The 22,833-nt window shown below is 49.8% G+C and overlaps 9 protein-coding genes across 9 annotated transcripts; 4 read left to right on the plus strand and 5 right to left on the minus strand.

The window, feature by feature from the left end:
* The first annotated feature begins 690 nt into the window (after positions 1–690).
* On the plus strand, positions 691–3,095 carry LY79DRAFT_564505 (major facilitator superfamily transporter). Its single transcript, XM_060558663.1, has 6 exons — positions 691–1,281; positions 1,374–1,482; positions 1,601–2,148; positions 2,199–2,392; positions 2,447–2,558; positions 2,613–3,095. The coding sequence occupies exons 1-6, from the start codon at positions 1,048–1,050 to the stop codon at positions 2,928–2,930; spliced, it is 1,515 nt and encodes a 504-aa protein (XP_060410433.1). The 5' UTR covers positions 691–1,047; the 3' UTR covers positions 2,931–3,095.
* A 1,810-nt stretch (positions 3,096–4,905) lies between these two features.
* LY79DRAFT_592937 (uncharacterized protein) lies at positions 4,906–6,120 on the plus strand (the record flags this gene model as incomplete). Its single annotated transcript, XM_060561489.1, has 3 exons — positions 4,906–5,039; positions 5,166–5,748; positions 5,857–6,120. The coding sequence occupies 3 exons, from the start codon at positions 4,906–4,908 to the stop codon at positions 6,118–6,120; spliced, it is 981 nt and encodes a 326-aa protein (XP_060410434.1).
* Positions 6,121–7,498: 1,378 nt separating this feature from the next.
* Positions 7,499–8,863, minus strand: LY79DRAFT_346067 (uncharacterized protein). Its single transcript, XM_060552607.1, has 4 exons — positions 8,519–8,863; positions 7,906–8,422; positions 7,790–7,852; positions 7,499–7,737 (listed from the first exon to the last, which is right to left on the minus strand). Exons 1-4 carry the CDS (start codon positions 8,609–8,611, stop codon positions 7,673–7,675), a joined length of 738 nt encoding a protein of 245 aa, XP_060410435.1. The 5' UTR covers positions 8,612–8,863; the 3' UTR covers positions 7,499–7,672.
* Positions 8,864–8,962: 99 nt separating this feature from the next.
* LY79DRAFT_346046 (uncharacterized protein) lies at positions 8,963–9,992 on the minus strand. The gene has a single exon (XM_060552606.1). The coding sequence runs from the start codon at positions 9,719–9,721 to the stop codon at positions 9,116–9,118; it is 606 nt and encodes a 201-aa protein (XP_060410436.1). The 5' UTR covers positions 9,722–9,992; the 3' UTR covers positions 8,963–9,115.
* LY79DRAFT_564510 (extracellular proline-serine rich protein) lies at positions 9,482–11,319 on the minus strand. Its single transcript, XM_060558664.1, has 2 exons — positions 10,621–11,319; positions 9,482–10,350 (listed from the first exon to the last, which is right to left on the minus strand). The coding sequence occupies exons 1-2, from the start codon at positions 10,896–10,898 to the stop codon at positions 9,858–9,860; spliced, it is 771 nt and encodes a 256-aa protein (XP_060410437.1). The 5' UTR covers positions 10,899–11,319; the 3' UTR covers positions 9,482–9,857.
* Positions 11,320–12,129: 810 nt separating this feature from the next.
* On the plus strand, positions 12,130–13,125 carry LY79DRAFT_564515 (uncharacterized protein). Its single transcript, XM_060558665.1, has one exon. It carries the CDS (start codon positions 12,150–12,152, stop codon positions 12,810–12,812), a length of 663 nt encoding a protein of 220 aa, XP_060410438.1. The 5' UTR covers positions 12,130–12,149; the 3' UTR covers positions 12,813–13,125.
* Positions 13,126–14,316: 1,191 nt separating this feature from the next.
* Positions 14,317–14,595, plus strand: LY79DRAFT_522888 (uncharacterized protein; the record flags this gene model as incomplete). The annotated part of the gene is made up of 1 exon (XM_060555484.1): positions 14,317–14,595. One exon carries the CDS (start codon positions 14,317–14,319, stop codon positions 14,593–14,595), a length of 279 nt encoding a protein of 92 aa, XP_060410439.1.
* Positions 14,596–16,206: 1,611 nt separating this feature from the next.
* On the minus strand, positions 16,207–17,211 carry LY79DRAFT_346098 (acetyltransferase). Its single transcript, XM_060552608.1, has 2 exons — positions 16,927–17,211; positions 16,207–16,841 (listed from the first exon to the last, which is right to left on the minus strand). The coding sequence occupies exons 1-2, from the start codon at positions 17,097–17,099 to the stop codon at positions 16,397–16,399; spliced, it is 618 nt and encodes a 205-aa protein (XP_060410440.1). The 5' UTR covers positions 17,100–17,211; the 3' UTR covers positions 16,207–16,396.
* Positions 17,212–19,298: 2,087 nt separating this feature from the next.
* Positions 19,299–21,318, minus strand: LY79DRAFT_564522 (uncharacterized protein). Its single transcript, XM_060558666.1, has 6 exons — positions 20,922–21,318; positions 20,642–20,868; positions 20,450–20,589; positions 20,303–20,397; positions 20,117–20,230; positions 19,299–20,059 (listed from the first exon to the last, which is right to left on the minus strand). Exons 1-6 carry the CDS (start codon positions 21,069–21,071, stop codon positions 19,559–19,561), a joined length of 1,227 nt encoding a protein of 408 aa, XP_060410441.1. The 5' UTR covers positions 21,072–21,318; the 3' UTR covers positions 19,299–19,558.
* Between the last annotated feature and the right edge of the window lie 1,515 nt (positions 21,319–22,833).

Raw genomic sequence — 22,833 nt, forward strand, 5'->3', positions numbered from 1 at the left:
TGACCCGTGGTCCCTTGAGAAGAACCTGAAAAGATACAAGTAGGCAGACAGGGAGAGAATACGATCCATTGGTGGAAGGCCGCTAGGTCATATTTCCGCATAGGCATGGAGGAGGAGAGCGGGCCGATTCGGCGAGAAATCGACGAGTTAGCATGGGCGATTGATCATAAACTAGGGGGACTGCCGCCGGATGCGAACGGAATACTACTTTTCTGCTACATAGGTCTTGAATGGAAGAAGACCTCGCGGCGTGCCAAGCACCAGCTGTTGTTTGGCTGCGACCCTTGGCCAGGAATGCACCATCCATCGGAGATCCGGATATTCCTCACCTATCATCGTCGAACGGGAGGCCCAGGCCAACCAGGCTCAGGCTGGGTGTACCCGGTTAGCCGGGGTTGCAACGTCAGTGCTCCGGCCCAAGCCGGGGCCCCCCCGGCCCCTGCTCCGACCCGCGCCGTACCCCTGTAGATTCAAGCGGGGTCGAGGAACTGCACCGGGTGGATAGGGCACTTGAACCGCTCGATTGTTGCGCCGGTAGCTGGTTGTGATGGGTTATACGAAGTATCCTCTTGAAATTTGGTACTGACATGGGTATGACCGTACAAAGGCGCGCATCTTGCAGCACCATACTGCGTGGGTGGTCTCAGCTGGTATTTCCGTTCTCATGTATTCCTCCTGGCAGAGTTACATCACGGCTCGAATATACTAGTCCATCAGTCGTATCACCTTTTGCCCTTCTTTACTGTACTATTCTCACCCTATTCGTCCTACCACCATCCCAGCCCCCTTCTTACGATATAGCTTTGTTGCCATCTTTTCCCATCTGACACCTGCGCAGATCGCAAGGAGATATCTGCAACGTTCTTTTGTTCTTCCCAAACCTGCAGGTTCCTTGTCGAGTACAGGACAGACAGATAGCGTTTCGTTTCCATCGCTTCGCCCATTCTTTCACTTTCTGGCCTGGTATATCGAAGGCCGGCCATGTGCCATCTTTCCTCCGCTCTTGATTGTCACCCTCTTTAACAACAAAGAGAAACGAACTCAACAATGTCTACGGAAGAGAAGCAGCCCCAGGAGTTAGTGAGCTCGGCCTCGTCCGAATTGAACGCGTCTTCAGGCAATGTTGACGCCGCGTGGAAATATCTCAACGACCACCGCGATGCCGGGAACGACACGACCTCCGTCGACATCAATGCGCTCAGGCGCAAGATCGACTGGCGTATCGTGCCGCTGATGTTCCTGTGTTACACCATGCAGTTCTTGGACAAGGTCATCCTCAACGTACGTTGCCCTATCTTGAGTGCTTGCTTGGTGTCTTTTGAGGCCCAGGACTCCCCTTAAAACATCGAAACTAACCTGCTGCATGACGGTAGTACGCTGCTGTGATGGGATTGCCCAAAGACTTGAAGCTGGTCGGCAATGAGTTGTCCAACATCGCCACCTTCCTCTTCGTCGGTCTCCTTTGCTTCGAGATCCCCAACAGTGCGTAACCCCATCCATCTCCTTATATGCCGGAAAAGGAGATGATCGAGAAAACCGAGTTATGAAACATCACTCAAACGGACAAACTACAAGCGCAAAGGTTGACAATTTGTTTCAGTCTACTTTCTCCAGATGGTCCCGGCGGCCAAGTGGCTAGGCTTGAACGTCATCCTTTGGGGTACCGCCACTGCCTGTGGTGCCGCCGCGCACAACTACCAGACCCTCCTCGTCTCGCGCGTCTTCTTGGGTATCTTCGAGGCCACCATCGGCCCGTCGTTGATGCTCATCAGCTCCCAGTGGTACACCAAGTCTGAGCAGGCCCCGCGCTTCTCCTTCTGGTACCTTGGTCTCGGCCTGGGTCAGATTATTGGCGGCTCCATCTCTTATGCCTTCCAACACGTTTCTCCCAACACCGCCCTCGCTGGATGGCGCATCATGTTCATTGTGCTGGGCTGCCTCACCGTGACAATCGGCATCTGCACCATCCTCTTTGTACCAGACACCCCCATGAAGGCGACTTGGCTGTCCGACACGGAGAAGGTCGCTCTGTTGAAGCACGTCAGTGTTAACCAGACTGGTATTGAAAGCCGCAAATTCCGCCCCGGACAAATACTTGAGGCTTTGATGGACCCTCAGATGTACATGTTGACTCTTGCAGTTGTTCTCGTACGTATCCTACCCCCATGTTATAGGTTTCCTTAGCTAACGCTCCAAAGCTTTCCGTATCAAGCGGTGTTATCACCACGTACTCGGCCACTCTGATTCGCAATATCGGCTACGACCCGAAGCATGCAGCTTTGATGAACATGCCCTCTGGTGTGGTCAGCATCTTCTTTACTCTTCTCGTGGGCTATGGTATCCGTCACACGTCCAACCGGTGGGCATGGATCGTGGTTTGCATCATCCCAGCGTAAGTTGACACAATGGTGACGTGAGAGAGAAATGATCCACTAACAGCTTGCAGCATCATTGGCGGTGCCTTGATGTCTTTCCTTCCTGTCAGCAACCGCTCGGGCTGCTTGGCAGGCATCTACCTCGTCAACGCAGTTGTCGCACCTCTGACTGTTTTTTACGCCGTAAGTAGCCCGAGAGTCTGTTGGGTTTGGGAAAGCCCGCTAACATACTTCCAGTGGACCGCTGCCAACTTTGGTGGCGCTACAAAGCGCGCTTTTGCCGCTGCCATCATCTCGGGCTCCTTCTCTTTGGGCAACATCATCGGTCCCCAAACCTTCCAGGCCAAGGACGCGCCCTTGTATCGTCCAGCCAAGATCGCCGTGATGGGCACTCAGGCCGGTTGCGCCATCGTCACTCTCGCCCTGTACGCCTACTACCGCTTCGAGAACAAGAAACGAGGGGCCACCAAGCAGTCTGAGGACGCTTACATGGCGCCGGAGGTTTGGCAGTCAATGACAGACAGGGAAAACAAGTCGTTCCGCTACACCTACTGAAGACGAAGGTTTGGGCTTAGGCAAAGATATTCAGACGAAGGAGAACACTTGTACCCATCGATGTATAATTCAACGAGCGGGAAAATCCTTGTTGTACATTAGTGAACCTACATAGTATATATTAGTGGTCAATTCGATCGGGGGTATACCGGCCATATCGTTGACGTCCGTGGGTTCTGAGTTTCAGACAAGGGTAAAGAATCAGCGTCGTAACCTCTTATGTTCTTAGGTTTCTGGGCAGAGGATCGTCGTCATTAGTCATATCCGACTTGTGCTGCTTGCTTCTTGCCGCTTAGCTGTGATCCTGATCTGAAAAACATTGAGAGCAGCTGGAGCGCCGTTGTGGATTCTGCCCAGAATCATGGCGGAATTTAATTAATTTCGGCCGGGAGATCTCTGCACTGCCCGCAACGTTTACCAAATCAGGTTATCCATCCGATGTGTATCCAGCGTCGCGGCTCAGTACCGCGCCCTCGGGGCTCGCCTTACCGCCGTGTCATGGACTATACTTCAAACCGGAAAACGGCCGGTATCTGCGTACGGACACCAATCGGAATCCGAGTATTGGCGGTGAGCAACTTTGTCCATAATTTGCCATGAGATACCCGTGAAGGTGCAAGGGCAGCGCCTAATACCACAGCACGCCTGATGATGTTTAGGAGGTGGCCATCGTTCCGTCTTTCTTCGCTCTTCCACGCCAGGACCATTTTATTCAGCGGCAACCCGTGTGCGATGGCTACTTACTGTTCGTTGTTGGGCCAAGGTTGGCTGAATTGACTGCTTAGTAACAGATATAATCATGCTTTCTACAGCGGCGAAAACGGTGCGCGTACTATCTGGAGTGCTCCATTTTATATACGCCATCCCTCTGAGAATAATGCTTTCCTAGGAGCTATTCTTGTCTGATTGAGTGAGGAGGAGGATCTGGGATATTGCATCAAGAAATTTAGGTACTGATATAATGTTAAAGTTTCTAGCATTGCATGAGGTACAACTCAAGGACCAGATGTGGACCTCCAGATGGTGCTGTCGATGACAGCCAATTGTAAAAGCAAATAGAGAGACATTTCACAGTCCTCAGGTAGTTCACCACAGAATACTATTAATTACGCCCGTCAATACGTTGCTAAATGCTTTGAGTTCACACAATTTGAACGAGACACATACTCAATACTTATTCCCTACTGTTCAACAGATTATACTCAGCCCTTTAATCGGACCTTGGAGAAATCTGTGTGAACTATACGCCGGTTGTACTCGCGTTCTATCCTAACAAGGTGACGTGGACATTAGCTGGTGAGGGCGAGCCAAGCCAGATTGCGGTTCTCGCTTGCGCAGAAAGGGCACCATACAGACCAAGTGAACATTAATAGCATCGTCGATTCCACAGAAGTAATATTTCAATTCGTAAAAAGAGACATGTACTCCACAATGGCGCAATTTACCTCAGACGGAAGAGGCTTGGCTTCGAAGTCTCGACCGCCAAACGGTGACCGTGCCGACCTAGACGTTGTGAAAGAAGGTAGACAGGTCTCTGACAGTCTTTGGTCATGGCCGAGGCCTGGCTGTCAGGATTGCAGGGACCCACGACTTGCTTACTTTGACGGGCCCTACCGCAACACATGCCTGTCTTTATGAGCTCCAGTACTTATCCTAGTCGATGGCTGTGCGTCTCAGGTAGGAAACTCTTCGGACCAGTAGCTTTGCCATCTCTTTGCTTAAAGCCTGAATTACTAGGCGAGTTCTTCAGTTCTCGATTCTTCTTGACATGTGACCCCGGTTTCTAGCGATCCATTGTCTTGAATGTAATAGTGCCTTGCTGGGAAAACTGGCGGATACAGATATATCCTCGACTTACGCGACCATCTTGCAAGTTTGAATCTTCTTCAAAGGCTTTATTTCAGGTCTAATATGCTCTTCTAGATCATCTCCGGTGCTATGGATCTACATATTTCTCGTGCTTGAGGTATCCAAGATGGCCTACACTTGCGACCTTGAAGGCTGCGGCCGATCGTATCTTCGAAAAGAACACCTCACTCGACACAAAAAGGAGCACACTGCAGCGCCTTCTTTCCCGTGCCCATCATGTGGCACGAAGTTTACAAGAGGGTATGGTTGAAGCTAGTTGCCTACTATTCTCCCCACTTTGACTATTCAGCATCATTCCGCTCCCGAACAGTGTGTACCCAGCACAGATTTATGGCGATGGACTGACTGACAGACCCCAATAACCAGAGACACGCTCCGTAGGCACATGGTACTTCATGGCCCTTCTGCTCCGCCAACTCGGGTTGCACAAGCCTGTATTCCGTGTCACCGGACAAAGACCAGATGCGACGGCCAGCAGCCCGTCTGCTTGACATGCAGTGACAAAGGGAAGTCATGCGAATGGCCACAGCCGTGCGGCAAAGCTTCGTTCCGACCAACCTACAGATCCTCTACAGCTCCGGAAAAGACGCCGAATCTCATCACTCAACCCGAACGAATGGCAGAGAGGATGTCATCACCCAGCTTGCCGATGAAAGCCAACATGCCGTCAACAATGGCGACAATGGTCGACACGATCGATTTCAGCGCCCCTGAGTCTCAATGGTTTCTAAACGAACTTGGGATTTTGCAGTCTCAAAGGGCTTACTTCGAACAGTTCCACCCGCAGTGGCCTTTGTTACATCGTGGGCTGTACGAAACAACCACGCAGTCCAGGCTGCTGGTACGAGCTGTCGTCACGGTTGGCTTGTGGTTTGACGGGTCATCAGAATCGAAAGAACTCTCCATAAAGCTTCACGATCACCTCTTGATAGAGACAGGAAACAAACTTGTAAGTCTCATCTTACATTTGGTTCTGTGCATTTTCTTCATCTTCAAATCAATCCATTCGACGTGCCTAAACCTGTACTACGGAATATCACAGCTGATAAGCATGTAGCTCGATCTATTGGAGCAATCTAAAAAAGGATTGTTGTCGCCCCGAACAGATTTGCTACCTATCTTCCAAGCCACATTGATCGTGATGATTCTCGTACCATACCGAGCAGACAAATCCATGGAAAGCGTCATGATTACCCACCCCATGCTATTGGAGATATTCAAAGTCACAGGTGTTTATGATCAACCGAAAATCAACGCCGGTTCGCGACTCGGTTGGCATAGCGGCTATACTTGGGTCTTTCGAGAGTCTTACCAGCGGTGAGTTATGCCAGAACTCCCTAGTGCAGTACGACAGATGCCCACTGTAAAGAAATTACCAATAAGGTCCCAGCATAGGGCCCGTGTACCATCATACTCTGTTCAACTTGCAACTGACAGCATCGGCCCACAGTCTAGCCGTATTTCAGTTCAAACTTCATCTGATTCTACAAACGTTATTAATAACAACACACCCCCCGCTACGATTTTCACGAAACGCAGAGCCTGAACTGCTACGGATTGAGTTACCTCTCCCACTGATAGTGTGGGATAGCCCATTAGCGCAATGGTGTGGCGGCACAGAGCTCACTGATCCAGCGTTATTGGATATGGATGAGAACAATGGGTTGCTGGTCAGCCAGATGTACGCGGAAGCGATGTTGACAATGGACAATGAACCCTTGGTTCCATTGCTATCATGGGACCGCTGCTTGGGGATGGCAATATGGTGCTGGTGCTTACGAGGCAACGAGAGTGACCAAGAGTTCATTGAGAACATCAAGCCATTTGTCCTTGATCCGCTAAAGGGCACGAGTTTTCTCCCTAGTTCCAGCTAGTTTAAAAATATGTTAAGTATACAAAAATGACATCAATATGTTGATATGACTTGAGCTTTTCCCCGCTGACAACGATTCTTAGTATCAACTGGAATACAGATGCGACTCAGAACATTGTTACATGTTTGAATATTCCTCTGGCCGATGGAATGCCCCCCAGCAGTAGGCATCTCGATGATGGCGCGCGACGGCCAACCAGGCCCTTGGTTTGACAAGTGGTGTTTCGTCTGCCGGTGGGATAAAGGCATTTTGACAATGCCGCGGACGTGAAGAGGGGCTGTTAAAGCATGTCAGTAACAAAACTGACGAATCGCATGCCGGGCCCATGTGTGACAGGCTGTATTCAAATTGGGTGATTTTGACTCTCCAACCATAGTTGCTACTGGTTTGTATGGATCAACAATAAACCTTTCGAGGCTACCCTGCAATCGCGGAATCGGAAGTAACATGTAATATAATTAGGATCCTCTCCTGTAAAGCGCAAGCGTACGAACGAACCAACGAACGGACGGACGGACCCCGAGGAATCCAAAGCAATGTCAAGCATACGATGTCCGAGAACAATAAGATACTAGCTCTTCAGTTAGCTAACACGCTTACTGTCGTACACCTTAATGGCAGCAATCCAATGCTGATTCAAATCGCTGTGTAGTGGATACGTGGCCCGCAAACGGTCCTTAAACTACTAGTCAAGGGCCAAAGGATTTTCGATTTACAGCATAAAGCAAATGGAAGACATAGAGACAGCTGTCGAGCATTAGCTCTGGGGACGGGAAGACTGCCGAACAGGCTAGCTCGTAATGCTTCGCAGGAGGGCATGACTATTTGATATGCCTGCACAGAAACGTACGTCTCCATCCAGAGTTGCAATGAAAGCAACGTTTTTTGACACGGTTCCTCGCCTTCGAGATGAGGTGATGAGTGTCTCGACTATACCCAGAGGCGACTGCAAATAGAGGGTTTGGCATCTCAAATTGTCTCAGCTGAAGTTGGCTTGGCTTATTGTTGCCCGTCTTCACTACTCTGATCGGATCCTTCATCCTCCCGAGCGCTTATGTTGATACCTAATGTCTGTTAGGGAATCTGGAGTAAAACAAGAGATACGCATGTACTCACCAGACTTGCCGCCGACAGAAGTGCTGCCATCGCTGCCCTTCGTGATGCCCAGATTGCCGCCAACTAGAACAGAAAAGTAAGCAATATGAAGGAGAACACGAATGTGACGTCCTTACGATTTTGAACTTGGCCGTCAGCACCAATAGTGATTCCGGCGTCGTCCTTAAATTGTTCCGACTCTTCCACGGCTTTAGGTTGCCCCTCTTTAGCAGCAGCCTCCCCAGCTTGATTCTCTCCCTCCTCTCCGGCATTAACTTTCTGACCTTCTCCAGTCTGTTCTTCGGGAGCCGCTGCTCCCTCTGCGGCATTTGCAGTGCCGTTTCCTGCCTTCTTGTTTCCGCTGGCGGCACCCAAGAATGCGTCGAGAGCGCTGTTGCCGGTTGCTCCAGCGGACTTGCCGCCCCCGAGCTGAACACCTCCAATCGTCAAGCCAGCGTTGTTATTCGCGGTCCGGTTGCCAGCAACGTTGTCCCCCGCTTCGGCGGCCTGACCCTTGCCCTTGCTGCCGAGCTTCAGCCCATTCGCATCGCCGATGTTGATGCTTCCGTCCGCGAAGCTGATCTGCCTCTTTGTGGAACTGGGCCTTCCGAGACCTTTCCTGACGAGAGCACGAGCGCGGCTGGCGGCACTGCCCTGTAATCCATAGGTTAGCCTGATAAGCCGAGAGAAGAACGATAGCTATGCAAGAGATGATGTTTCTCTTGCTGACAGGGCATCAGATTATCATACCGACAATAAACCCGGCTGGCTATCTTGGCGATCGCAAAGCCCTGTCTGGCCAAGCACCAAGAGGGCGCAAGCAACCACGGAACAGAAGCGCATCGTGACTTTGATGAATCGAGTAGGGTAATAAAAAGTAATATGAATTACAATAAGGCCGCACAGCAGCAAAGAAACAAACAGATGGTAGATCAAATACGTCAAGAAGCGTCAAGCCTCAGTTACAGACGATTTAGAAGTGAAATTATAAAGATGCGAACCGCGGAATGCATCGAAGTTGATGAATGGTTTGGGGAATGAGGGGACCGGCCACTATAAGTCGGCATGATAATATTCGAAGAGCGTCACCAGGTTCTTCACGTCGTCAGAAGTGTGTCTCCCCATGTTCGAGCCAATACACCATCCCTACGACACTCCGGTAGCGAACGGGATCTCATAGGCCGAAGTTGCCGTCAACCCTGACCACGGGTTGTGGTGTTGCGATAAGGCTCTCTGTTGCATGCCCCTGCCCCGTGCCCGGATCCGGATGCTACCCTGCTCTTGAACATCAGCTTTTACTGTGTGGTGCCTGCGCGTCCGAGCTCCCGGGTTCAATGGGTAAGGTTTCTATGGCCTGTCATTCACCTTTGGGACCCATCCACAGACAAGAAACCTATCAAAACACACGTCAGGTGAAGATAGATGATAGGAGACAGGACGAAATGCCAGGCGCCGTTGGAGCGTGCATGATAGCGAATCCATTTTGGGTGAGATTGGACGGCGCTGCATATGCGTACGTGCTTGTTTGGGGTCGGAGTTTCCTACCGCCTCCACCGTCTCGACGCGCCTTGGCGTCGCGGAGTTGTGGCAGCGCGGGCTATTATTGGCATCGCTGGGGTCGCCAGGCCTGCGTTCAATGGGGAGGGTTTGGATCCATTCAAGATTCTTTGGGCCATTGCCATGCATTTCGGTACATGTGGTACTCGGGGGGGTTTTTTTTTTTTTTTTTTTCAATTCTTTTTCGTCGCAAGACATTGAGACATTGACAAATTGGAGCGCGCACACATATAAAGAGGACATAGTGAAGAAATTGTGTAGAGACCCTGCAAGTTTGATTGCAAGAGGCTTCAGGGCTGGATTTGAAGTGCTCTCCAGATCGGGCACACTTCTGCCGGCCATGCTCGGGTTGTTCATGTTTTTGTGGCCAGAAATATTACACCAAACCATCGACATTCAAGAAAATTTGCCGCAAGCGAGACAAATATATACACAACACACTCCACCACCAAAATTACACCCCGGTTTCCGTTTCGCCATATGCCGTGTTGATTGCATTGCCGAGGGGGCTTGTCAGATAAGCCGTTTCCACTTAGCAGGTGCAGGCGCCAGTGGGGGCCATCTCCAAAGGCAGGTAAGTGGTGCGGTAGATGGTACTCGTCACGTCCTCGTCGTCGTCATCGCTGCCGGTTGAGGAGGGGGCCTGGGTGGGCTGGGCGAAGGCGATGTTGTCGGGGTGGCGAGGGGGCTTGGTGAGAGTTACAGGGTGATGGTAGTCTGCAGCCCAGCCAATGATGTCAGGACAAGTGCCATGGAAGACGGGTGCAGAAGTGGGCTGGGAGGAGGCCGAGACGGCGGCGGAGGTCGTGATCTTGCTCTGGGCCGCCGAGATACCGCCCGTCGCCGCCGCGGTGGAGTTCTTGGAAAGGGTCTTGCTCACCGTAACAGTGACGGTGCTCGGCGGCGCACAGGTGGAGGGCGAAGCCGGGGGCAGCGTGGTCGGGCCTGTGCAGTCGGCTCCGGAGATGGAGAACTTGGGCGTCTGCGCGTAGATCACGTAGACGTTGGTGCCGTTGATGGCATTGCTGTGACATGTCAGTTTGCTCGCCTCTCTTCACCATCTACGGAAAACCCTTGTTTGGCATCGTCTCAGGTACAGTGGACACTCCACTCTTCATCCAAAGATGCAGGGTTGCAATGCATGACTCGGTGTGATTTCACCCCTGCCGAGAAATAGGCTAATGGGGTACCAGCTCAGGGGCCAAGGAGCGAAGGCGAGCCAAAGGAAAACAGCGCAAGAAAAAGGAAGGAAAAAAAGGGGGGGAGTGACAAGCAAGAGAGGGATCTGTTCGCACAATTGGTAACCATAAGAGTTGATAGCCGAGCAGGGAACGTCGACAGAGACGGCCCCGGCAGAGGTCTCGACGTTTTCAGCCAAAAGAGTGTAGAAAGGCGGCCAATTGACGAAGTTGACGAGGAAGATGCTGAAAGCAGACGGGTCCGTGTCGACAGTGTTCCAGGTCAGCTCGTAGCTAGAGCCCTTGGTGACGGTAGAGTTCATGGACGGGCTGGTGAACTGCATGGCGGAGACCAAGGGGGCCGCGAGGGCAAGAGCAGTGGCGAAGAAACGCATATTATTGGTAGTAGAGTTTGTCGGATCCGGACTGGAATACAAAAGAGTGACTGGGATCGGTGAAGGAATAAGAAGAGAGACTCCGAGAGGGCCGACTTCTCAGGGGAATGGGGGCGTCGTGGCCATTATGTGCACTTTTGGATGCCTTGGAAGAACAGCAAAAGACCCAAAGATCGGGAGATTACAAACAGTCAGGCAAGCCAACCCCTCAGGTGTGCTTCGCGCCGCGATTGGTGTGGATACACCTCTCGGCCGACGAAGTTCCAACGGCGAAGCACGCTCATCCTTGGCTGTGTGATACATTGCAGGATTCAGGCCTCAAAGCGCAAGGGGCCAAATAGTGTGATTTCCCAGGACGGCGAGCGCCGTGTAGCATTAACTTAAGCGAGAGAGCTTCATCCCTCTGTGCGGCACAGCCAGGGATATCTCTTACTCTCGGCATCTTTTCCGGAGTATGGAGCCGTTGATAAGCAGCGATTAAGTGGTTCGCAGCGTTGGTGTGGCTCTCTGATCCAAGGGGGCTAACCCATGATGGCTGCACCAAACCACTTTAGTTTGTTAGGGTCGTCTGGCTGTGGTTGACTTTGCGCTTTGCGGCGTCGAGTCAGGCTTCTGTTCCTGCGTCCAATCTGCCAGCCACATGGCACAGGGATCCCATCGGCTCTCCGGGAGCTGTGCGCCTATGACATATTAGCTCACTAGGACAAACTTTGGGTTGTCACACGGCAGAGCGCTTACACTGATGAGGCATCGCACATGGCTTGATAAGAGGCGCCAACGGTCTGCTGCATTCTGACTTGGGGACACTGAGGGAGGAAACATCACGAAAGTTCCACGCAATCGGGAAATTGGCGTTTGCCGCCAGCGCTGCACTGCGCGATATGTGGTCATGGGAGCGTGTGTGACCGCGACAGGAGATTTGTTTCATTTTGGAGCTGCGCCAAACATCTATCCCAACCATGCTCCTCGGAAGCCTCTTATCTCAGAGCTGGATAAGAAGAAAAAGAAGAAAAAAATCCCCCGCTGGCGTGCTTTTCTATCAGTAACTCATCTCGCCTGCCACCGGAGTTTAGCAAGGATATCGCGCGTGCAACGGGGATTTTGCGGATCCTAGGTCCGCTGCAGGGAGAGGAGATGCCATATTTCCGCCTTGGCCTGTGCCTCGGCGGACGCTGCCATGGTATTTCGGTCTTGGTGTGGAGCTTAAGATTGTCCGCGCCAACATCCAACACGCAATGTTGAAGACATATAATGACGACAGGCCATCACAGTTGCCCGGATAATAGGAGACACAATCCGCTTGATCACGGATGGCCCTTGCAAAAGCCTCCGAAAACTCGAGGAGCCAACTACATGCAGCAAACGCGCCAAGCATCTCTTTCAGATGTGATATCCAGCTCAGCCGTTGGCGTCAAGCCTAATCCGGAATCCATGGCGCGATTACAGCAGGTAAATACGAACACATGGCTCTTCATACAATTGCACTTCCGGTTGCAGCTTGACAACACGAAAAAGCCCGTTACTAGACATGCCAGTCCGCGCGCGCGAGTTCCGTCTAGAAGATCAGCGACACTGGCATCATCTCGGTCCAGGCTTTTTGGGAAGGGTAAGACTGTCTGTCCTGCGGCCGTGACGCGCTGGTTCGATCGCTACATGCGCGGGCTTGCGCAACCTCAAATCGGACATGACATTACTAAGAATGCCGTTCTATCCGATTTAAGACAGATTAGAGGTGTCTCACACCTGTTCCAGTGTCGTCGCAATGCCACAATACTTCCAGCTAGCGCCCGAAAGCCCGATGGGGGACCTTCGATCTATCTACTTCGTCCACATGGCCAACGGGGCCCGCAATTCAAACACATCGTCTACCAAGACAACATGAGCCCATTGTTCGAAAACCATAGAAAGAAGTGAGACACAATTGGAGAAATGGAAACACTCTGTTCGAACTCGACACCACTCGATGAAATTTTGAATCACTTTCGGATAATCCCATCCAGCCATCATTTATGAGAGGACTTGAGAAATCAACGGCTGGGACTTGGACAGGAATCAGACAGCCTTGCAATAAAGCGATCAACGAAATCGTAAAAACCGAATTCGTCGCCGTTTTGTATAGATAGCTACGAGGCCGAGGTCCCTGCCTTTCAAGAATATGTTTGATAGTGTGCTTTTGTTGCGAGGTGGAATGCCATCTTGTACACCTTTTTGAATACACTTACCCGCAACTCTTTGAGTGTTGCGCATAATAATATCGGGCATGATATGGTGAAACCCTTACTTCGCCCTCTGATGATGGCCCTCAAGGGCGATATACGTAATCACCCGGCACTCACCTCTCTTGACCGTCATCGAGATCCATATGTGCGCATCGCGAGGCTCCATAAACTCTTGTACGATATGATTTTAAGTAAGAGTCTCGATAGGCGTCCACATACCGGTCACGACTTGTTATTCTTCTGTCGTGAAGCTGAGATAGCTTCGTGTGGCTAGTGCCAACGTGCACGCCACAGATGTGGCTCACTGACCACGTGATCCACTTGAAAGGGGTATTCCAACCCGATCTCGTTTCCTATGTAGATTCTAGGAAAACCAACTGCTAGAAACGTCCCTTTAACAGACGCTGTGTTTCATCAAATCTTAATTGAAATACATGGTTGCGGTCACCATCGATCCGTCGTCGGCTCTGTAGTGACAAACGAGAGTGTATACAGTATAATTCGATATTGGATGATAGCCCCCGAGAACTCTAATGTTGACATTGCAGATCAAGTATCCAGAAGACCAGGGTTATCGGCAATAGACTTATATATATGCATAATCAATAAAACGAGGATATTGTAGTTTCCACGTACTTTCAAAGATGCTAGGAACTAGTCGAGATTTTGGCATGCATTGAACGACGCGAACTAGACTTTTCTTATCCAGACAAAAGTTTGATTGATAAGTAAATAGTGTCAACTCAAGGACGAACCTCACTACATCAAGTGGATGAAACCGTATATATGAATGGGCGGAAGAGCTAGTCAAGGTGGCAATTAAACCCCCACGAAATCCCGGCTCCTGTGGAAAGTGAACATGTAGCATGCAGGTGGTATATGTACGCTACCTAGAAGAGGCTCCGGAGCTGCAAATTACCAACCAGGCGATGCATAGCACAAGCACTCAAATGTATGAAACCCATAGCTCTCCAGCTGGACAGGATAAGCATAAGCGAGATGACATGTATACGGAAAAGATGAATAGAGGGAGGGGAAAATAGAAGGAGAATGGAATCTCATGGTCCTCAAACCGACTGCTCTTCCCACACTGCATTGCACAAATCGAAGACGGCAACGTACATTACGGTCTATTCACCAAAACCCGTGCTTCAGCGATCTTTCAATATTTAGCGAGACAAGACTTCGCGCACACCCCGATGCACAGCCTAGCATACAGCCTCGTCGCCCTCGGGCTGGCTGGTGGTGTAGCTGGGGACGGCTGGGATGACTTAACGAACGACCTGGCGACAGACCTCATGCCGATCATGTCTCTTTTTGGAAAAGAGGCAACCAAACAGTACCTCAGTGAAAGTCTCCACTGGATCGACTACTTCATCTTTGCCATGGCCCCGATTGGAATTCTGACAGCATTGGTATCCGCCATTCGCGTCTGCGGTAGTTCATCCCTAAAAGCCTTCATTGGGAGGGCGAGATAGGGCACAGGAAACGTCGAAGCGGAGCTTCTATCTTCGATGAACCATAATGTCTGCGAACTCTTCGATAGCGGAGGGATCACGCGCGTACTTGGTCGCCCCAAAATTCTGGAATTTGTTCACGACCTCAACGCTCCAGACTCTGAGTTCATCGGTCCTGGAGGGATGGCAAGTATTTATACCTCCCAAAAGCACATGGAAACAGTCCGAGGGAAGGAAGAATGGAAAGTCTTCACCAAATATTGTGATAACTTCCCTCCCAAGGAGTACGCACCGAGTCTTTCTCGCAGTTTGAGATCAAGCTGCTGAACTACATGTGGTTTGAGATGGCGGCAATACTTGGATTCGCCCTTCAGACTGGCATTCTAATATTTGCTAGGGTAGTCACCTATCTCTCGAGATTGGAAAAGGGTGGAACGCAGCCTCCTCGGTATGCATGTCCAATGGCCACGATCGGGGCTATGATAGGATGCGGGGGCATGTTTTTCTGCGCCATTCTTGTGGGAAAGAGCACCGAAGAGCACAGAAGAGCGAATTTTCACCCGCATAAGGACTGGCACACAATAGACTGCAATATATTGGTTGCAACCGCTACAGGCGCTTGGACACCAAACACTTGAATCCTTCTATCATATTGACGAAGGACTATGAGTCACACAGTCAGTACATATAATGAAAAGCAGCAAAAGAGACAAACAGCCGGTTGATATGGCTCGCCGTTAGCATTGCCTTTCTGGGTTTCGTGCTGCAATTTGTTGGCTTTCGAGGTACCCACTCGTCGATCTCGATGGCTCAGCTCGGAGCAGCGTTAGCAATGAGCATCGTGAGGGCTGCTCTACGCACACAAAAGTTGTAAATCAAGGAAAATATCTTGGAAAAACGAACACCTTCTCAAGGGACATGATTTTGATTGGCTGGCATTGCGGATGGGCGAGAGAGACCTCAGAAGCCGCCAAGCACATAACCACGCGTTGAGCATACATTCTGATCAAATTTGTTGGTCATTTTATGGCATGGCAGATACGGGTAGAAGAGCCACCAAGGAAAGAAGGAATTCATCAGGCTGGGCTTCCGAAAACAAGCTGTCAGCTGAGAGACTACTGGCGTATCGACGTGTTCTCGCTCAGCTTACCGAATCAGATTCTCTCCCGAAACCTCACGGGCAACATGGTCATCGTGCGAGAAATGGCAAGGAACCTTGTTCTAGCAATAGAGTCTATTGCAAACTTGTTCTTTCGAACGGCATCAATACAGGAACCATGGCAGAATGCTGAAGGCCTTTCCTGGGTCTTCAAATACTGGGGATTGGAACGCTGGTTGAACACGACATCTTCCTCGTACTGCGAAGCTCCTAAGTCAATCACTTAGTGTCTCTTGAACACATGCCACATACCTAGATTAATAACCAAGTGAAAGTCACTAATGCCAAGCCTAAAACTAGTGTTAATCATCAACTCCTAAACGTACTGAAAAGGTAAATAACACACAGCAATCTTGAACCTTTGATTTTATGCCTAGCAAAGCAAAATGCTAGATATGCATACAATATAAAGCTAAAGATAAGGTGATCTGGAGTGATAATGATAAGCCAAGATTTACTTTTACCCCCAGACTACTCTTAAAGCCAAGTTGCAGTACTTGTAATTGAAGTATTACCTGAAAAGCATAAAAGATATGGTTCGCCATTTCTTCAGATCTGTTAAGCTGTCTTTGTAGCATTACCTGATGGGGGTTGAAGCTTCCTTATGATTCTGGCAGGGTTACCTGCAACCACATGATAATCAGGAACGTCCTGGAAAGGAAGTCAGTCAACCACAAGGACACAGTGACTCTTTGGTCTGTGTTCGCCTACCTTTGTGACGACGCTACTCGCCCCAACGGTACATCCTTTGCCGATTGTCACACCCGGAAGAATGGTAACACCTGCCGCCAGCCAACAGTCTTCACCTATTGAGATAGGTTTACCCAACTCTGGGCCACTGGTGCCATTTCGAATATGCCCATCAAGAGGATGTGTGCCGCTTAGGAATGATACGTTCGGCCCCACAAGAGTTCGATCGCCAATGGAAATCATACAGGTGTCGATGAACGTGCAGTTAAAGTTGATGAACACATTGCTGCCCACTTTGACGTTGTACCCGTAGTCGATTTTTATTGGACGCTCTATCCACGGGTACTCATGCAAAACGGCGTCATCTTCCTCTTCGGTTGCCCCAGCAGGCGGGAGAGGTTGATTGCTGTTTGTGATGCTGGTTTTAGACTAGTCAATCCCGAACTCTACCACCACACGCTCGACTGCTGGAGCGACCGGGAGATGAGGGGTTCGCAACTCACTCTTTCCAGTGCTCAGCTATTTCTCTACGGGTCAAGTTGCCAGCACGGTTGAGTCTGTCAACGGCTTGACCACAACGGCGACGTGCTGCAACGAGTTGGGGCGTGAAGGCGTAATAGAGCTCGCTTCTTTGCATCCGAGCGAGATTCTCTTCTTCGTCAATGTTGGTCAACATGTTGAGTAACAAAAACTCGAGAACTAGCCAATGTGATGTTACCAATGTCGTAGCGAGACAGCGTTTGTAGCTTTGAGATGAGTGGCAATAATTAGAAGTCAAAGTTTTGAAGAGGTCAAAGATGAAAAGAGATCTGGCCACTAAGGTGGTACGGGCCAATAGAACTGAACTTTAGGCTGTTGACCCAGTGTACCGGTAGCACTTTGCCCCTCACGACACCTCCACTGACATAACAAGCTTATGCGGGACGAACCAATCAGACTAGAAATGTGCATGGAGATGTGTTCATCCACGACTAAACACCTCAATGAACGCAAAACAAAATGCGTAGCACATGCTAAACGGGTCAATCATTAAGCTCCAGTCTTGACCGGCGGACTCCATCTCCAAGCACCAAGTCTAATAACCACTGCATCCCCAGAAGAAGATACGAAGTACAGATTGAAACATCAGTAACAATTGACCCCTAACTGTATATACGTTAACGCCTTTACTCTGTACGATAGCATCCTCCGATACTTCTCTATCAAGAGTATCTTAGCCACGATACCAGACGCTTCACATGGTAGAGGTAGAGGGCAGCAAGACTGCACGTATCAGGAGAGGTAGCTCTTCTCTACAAGTGTCTTGCGAAAAACCCATTAGTGCGAATTGATAGGGCTCCACCCCTGGGCACCTGAAAAGACTTGGATAGATGGGGTTCATGAAGAATGGGATGATGAAGATATTGTATCTTATATAGTGGAAACTGGTCCCTGGAATGATGATAGGCAAATCACGCCTGACGATACCATCGGACTGGTCGATGAGTCTCACAGCCAGCCATTCATCTAAGCAACTAAGCGGGCCAGCTATTTGTGCTATCGTTCACAGCCACCCAAGAAGCTGATGTATTGGCTACGATCTGGCTGCCCGCCAAACCATGATGTACTCTACTATCTATACGAGCGACCGCCGGTAGCTTACATTTCTATCTGTTCCCCTTTACATAGGTACTTAAGTAGTTGGTCAGACTACTGAGTATAGCACCACGGATACTACGGGCCTGAAGGTAATCTATATACGGACGAAGAAGAGGAATGTGAGGAGGAATATGATAATTATGACGATAGGCATAGCAATTTTCAGGATTGATGCAATGACAAGTATGGAAACGGATGCAGCAATAAATTTCATGATGAGAACGGCGACAATGACTATTGACCTGTGAGTGTACCTCTTTGCTCCTGCAAGAACGGCCTGGTAGAAGCAAGGCAACAGCTAACAACAAGCAATCAATTCGTCCGCCTGTTCACTATACTCGACTGGTATCTTCACTTTCGGTTACTCTTTTCTGTCTGGCAATTGTCCTCAGCGACGAATCGTTAGATATGGGAGGGGGAGATTTTGGGAGTCAATGTCTTCGTGTGTGGCACCGGCCTCGCCGTTAGCCCGGTTAGGAGCTCTGTGTTACGAGCAGGTCAGGGCAACCAACTGCAGCACAAAGCAAATGCTTCGGTAATGATGCACCTGCATCATTATCCCCTGTTCTGCATTATATAGTTACGCCGGCCCGCACCCCAACTGGTCGGGCCGTAACAATCCGCAACTTGCTGTAGCATTGAAAGCCACTTGACTGAAATGTCTATTGACGCGTTGAAGTTGCGTAATGGAGGTGCTAGTTGCTGGTGAATTTGCAAGCTGAAGTCAAAGCCGTCACGCGGCAAAAGCTCTAGAAAGACGACATGAGGTCATAGGACCTAATAGTCACTATTAACTGCCGACTGCCCATGAATTGAATCCTTTACTCTGTGAACAAATGCCCGTTCTTTAACGGCCATCAAGCGTTGTCTACAACTCAGTGGTTCTACCCAGACCACGCCGGCCATCATCTCCCTGTGATAATCCGGTTCGAGCACCTGAGATGATGGATTGGCTTGAAACACCCCTTTCCTGTAATCTAACGGTATTGCCTGGACAGTCGCAGGCGTTTGAGCCTAGAAAACTAGCTGTTGAATGAGGGGCTTGCGTACATGTAAACACTGAGTAAAGTAAGGTACTTCGGTGTGGCGTTGCCCCTAAGTGGCGTCTTGTTTGACTGCAAACAGCTGCGCGGAGTCAGTAGGGTAGCGCTTGTGTCTCATTAAGAAGATGTATCAGAGGTAGCAATCGTTGATTCTTCTAACCTACCTTGAAGCTCATATACCCAAAATTGTACCAAGGGAGATCTTTCCGGGTTCGGGTGTCCGTCGCAACACAAGAGATAAGCATTTTCCATTATATTATATCACAACGTTAGTTCCTTATGATTATTGTATGAAGATTTACGCCGTCATGTATTTTCCGTATTCAGAACTTTTTTAACAACACTATTTTTAACCTGTTCCACACCAGTACTCATGTACCCCGGTAGCTGTCGAACCAAATAGGCCCATGTCTAGCAGTTGGCGTTTTCTTTTCTTTCTTTAATGCCATCTGCCTCATTGTCCATCGTTAGGGGTAACCCTCGAGATTGTGTACTCCTTGGTGACGGTGATGTGGTTATGTCCAACGTCATGTGCTTTTTTCGTCGTCGGATTACGCTTGATGTGATTGGTCTCCGACTCTATTTGAGCAGTATTGGTATTCGGGCAGAGAGAAGGGTTGTGGTTCTGTTTGTCTGAAGAGCCGATGGAAGCTTCTTCTTCGCCAATCGACTTTTCGGCCTTGTTGGAGACGATATGTTCATCTGAACCCCAGGCTGTCTCGTTTGGGATTGATAGTGGATGACTCCCGCTCTTGGGTCCCTTTTTTCCCGGGTAGCTTCCGAGACGATAGCGGTTGCTATCTCCTAGGGTGCTCTTTTTGTTGGTGCTTGCGATGCTTTTGTCAATGAATTTCTTGAATAGGGGGTAGACCATAGGCATGTTCGTAAGCACTACTGAAACGAAGGACTCTCGGACGGACCAGTACCCGGATTGCGCTGGGTCGGTGTCACCAACCTATGGAAAGGAGTCTTAGCGTATATCAATATCTCCGGGCCTTGCTTCACCACTTACCGTTAGGATAGACACGCAACGCAAAATACCGAAAGCCATCTCGAGGAATCCTCCGCTGAACATTAACGTGAGAGCAAGCTTCTTCCGCCATGGAAGATGTGACTTCCATACCATCTACATCACGGTTAGTCAGCATCTTCTAGGGTTCCAACCATGACGATAGCTTGGCAGAATAGATTGACCTACAGGGAGTGGGATGGCCATCAGATAGAAGTCAGTGATGGTGTTCATAGTCATGACAAATATCGTCTGGATGGAAGAGATCGCGGGCATGCAACGGTCTGCGGCTGGTAAGTACGAAGATTTTCTAGAATCGTAGAACATAGTACTCACTTCCTGGGGAGGGATAGATTTGCCATTGGTGGTCGAACGGTATGCATTTGAAGAATGCAACCGAGAGACAGGAAATGTAGGTAACTGGCATAATGATCATAGCCCCGAAGATGAGACGATTCGTATGTCTAACGCCCTCTCTATTTCAAGTGTCAGTGTCTCAGATCAGCAATGTGTAACGGCGTGACAAACGTTAAACGCGTATAGTACGCGACCCAGCAACCCTTCAATAGCCACAGCAGAGTTGTATATAGGAGAAGGCCAATGACGTGCGTCTTCGATCCGTTGACTCGCAACTGCCACTCTTCCGATCCTGGGACAACGGCGGCCCGTTGTTCATCCGTCAAACCATTGTTGGCTAATCCTTTCCAGTATGCTACGACGAAGTATGCTGCAACCGACTCGGCCGTGTAAACAAGCTAGATCAGCCAGTTAGATACGTTGCTCTTCAGCTTCAGTAGAGGAAACTCACAATTGCTATGGCCATCATGGCGTCGTCCCAAGCAAAGTGTCGCCATCCCAGCGTAGAGGCCCGGCTGTAGTATCGCAGTCCGACCACAAGGTACGCCGTACCTTGCAGTCCCCAGACCTCGCTGATGAACTTATTGGCTTCGTCGGACATAGGAAAGTGCAAAGATTTGACAAAGGAGAAGTTAGGGTTCGGTCAGCAAAGAAGTACCCAAGTCCAGCAGGTGGCACCGAATATATCAAAACCCTGATCGGGGAAGACGAAGTGTAAACAACTGCGAGTGTAAATTTTGGATAAAGCATCGTCCGGGATAGACGTGTGCACCCTGTTTCAAGAAACTGAACTCAGCCGCCCAAAAGAATAAGTCTCGTTCCTGACGTATAATGCCTATCTCGGTTCCATGTCCCTGGCTTAGTGTTCCAAGGCCCGTCCTGTCGATCACAAGGGCGCTACAGGGTAGGTCCCCTCGAATAACCTTGCATATACGGTCACTATGTGATACTGGGAACGCCTCCTGTAGTCAAGACCCACAGACAGTATGAATGAGCCAGTACGATTGGAGCGTCGGTTTTCCAGAAGCGTCAGAGGTTAACGTAGTGCTGTCACTGGTTCAGGGTTAGTGATCACATTTGTTGGTAAAAGGTCAGTAAACTACAACGGATGAGGCTACCCCGGCCGAAGTCCGCCCGAGATACAATTTATCCAAGGCGGTCCCTCGCCCTATGTGAGGTCGTACGAGTACAACAGAAAGAACACAGTCGAAAAACAAAATATATTAAAGTATCATGCCCGAGTCTCGATGCAATAGACGGGTTATGGAAAGAAACAGAGAACCACTTGGGGTGTAACACAGTGTGAAAGTCTTATAGAAGCATTTTTCTTGCTGTAGGGGTGGAGAGCTGGTTCACTCTTGAGTGACCTGAGTTATAATTGTCGATCTGGGCTTGAGCAACGATCAAGGCGCGAACATCAGTACAGCATCACATCAGCACAGCGCAATATTCATGCGTATATCTCAGGTGCGCCGAATGCTAGATTTAGCGGCACAGCAGTCACCTGACTCATGAAGACTGGAAAGTCGTATTCGAAAGACTATTGAGTAATCATGGTGCCTTTATCCCGGTGACCGGGTAGATTGCACCTTAGCCATGTCATGCGGTGTACCTGCTCATTGGACGCGTACGTATCGCACCTGAGACATCATCAGGCAGACAACCAACCGACTTCGTTTGTGCCGTCCGACTATCATAAGCGCTTTTCACTAGCATGGCTCGGAAGGCGTCCGTCCCTACCATCGGATATCGTCGCCCTTAACGGCACCGTAGAAATTCTGCCATATGTCGTCCGCTACATGTAAGCCTTATTCGGTTTCTGTCTCTTGGATATTAAGATGCAACAAGTCGATCTGTCTGCTATTAGGAGCTAAGAGCCTATAGAATGACGATCAGCCCCTTGAGCTTCGTGAACGTGATATGGTCATAGCCCAGCTGATTGACCGCGGACTGTTGCTGTTATACAGTGTGCTGGAGGGCAACAGTTGAAGCAAAAAGACTACTTCGGCAGTTGTGACATGTGATAGTTACCCTGCAGTAGCTGATTCCATGTGGAAGCGCATATTATCAACACCAACCTTGGAGATCAACGCTGGCAAGGGTTTTCTCTATTTATAGTGGTAGACTGCCCATAATCCTGAGTCTCATGTATCCTTCGCTTGCGACCTATTCCTCGTTCGTGATCAGTGGCTCGCGTAATAGCAAATCTGTCAAGTTTAGCTATCGCAGGACTGGTTAGGTAAACCCTTTGGGACTGTCGGAGTCACCTCCCGGATCCCGCAATACCATGTCGACAGGGCCGTAAAACGAGCAAACCACGGACGACGAAGGAATCGCCGAGAGGTTGCACGGCCGCACAAAGA

The sequence above is a fragment of the Colletotrichum navitas genome (assembly GCF_030913465.1).
Source record: "Colletotrichum navitas strain CBS 125086 chromosome Unknown LY79scaffold_68, whole genome shotgun sequence".
Taxonomy (NCBI): Eukaryota; Fungi; Ascomycota; class Sordariomycetes; order Glomerellales; family Glomerellaceae; genus Colletotrichum; species Colletotrichum navitas.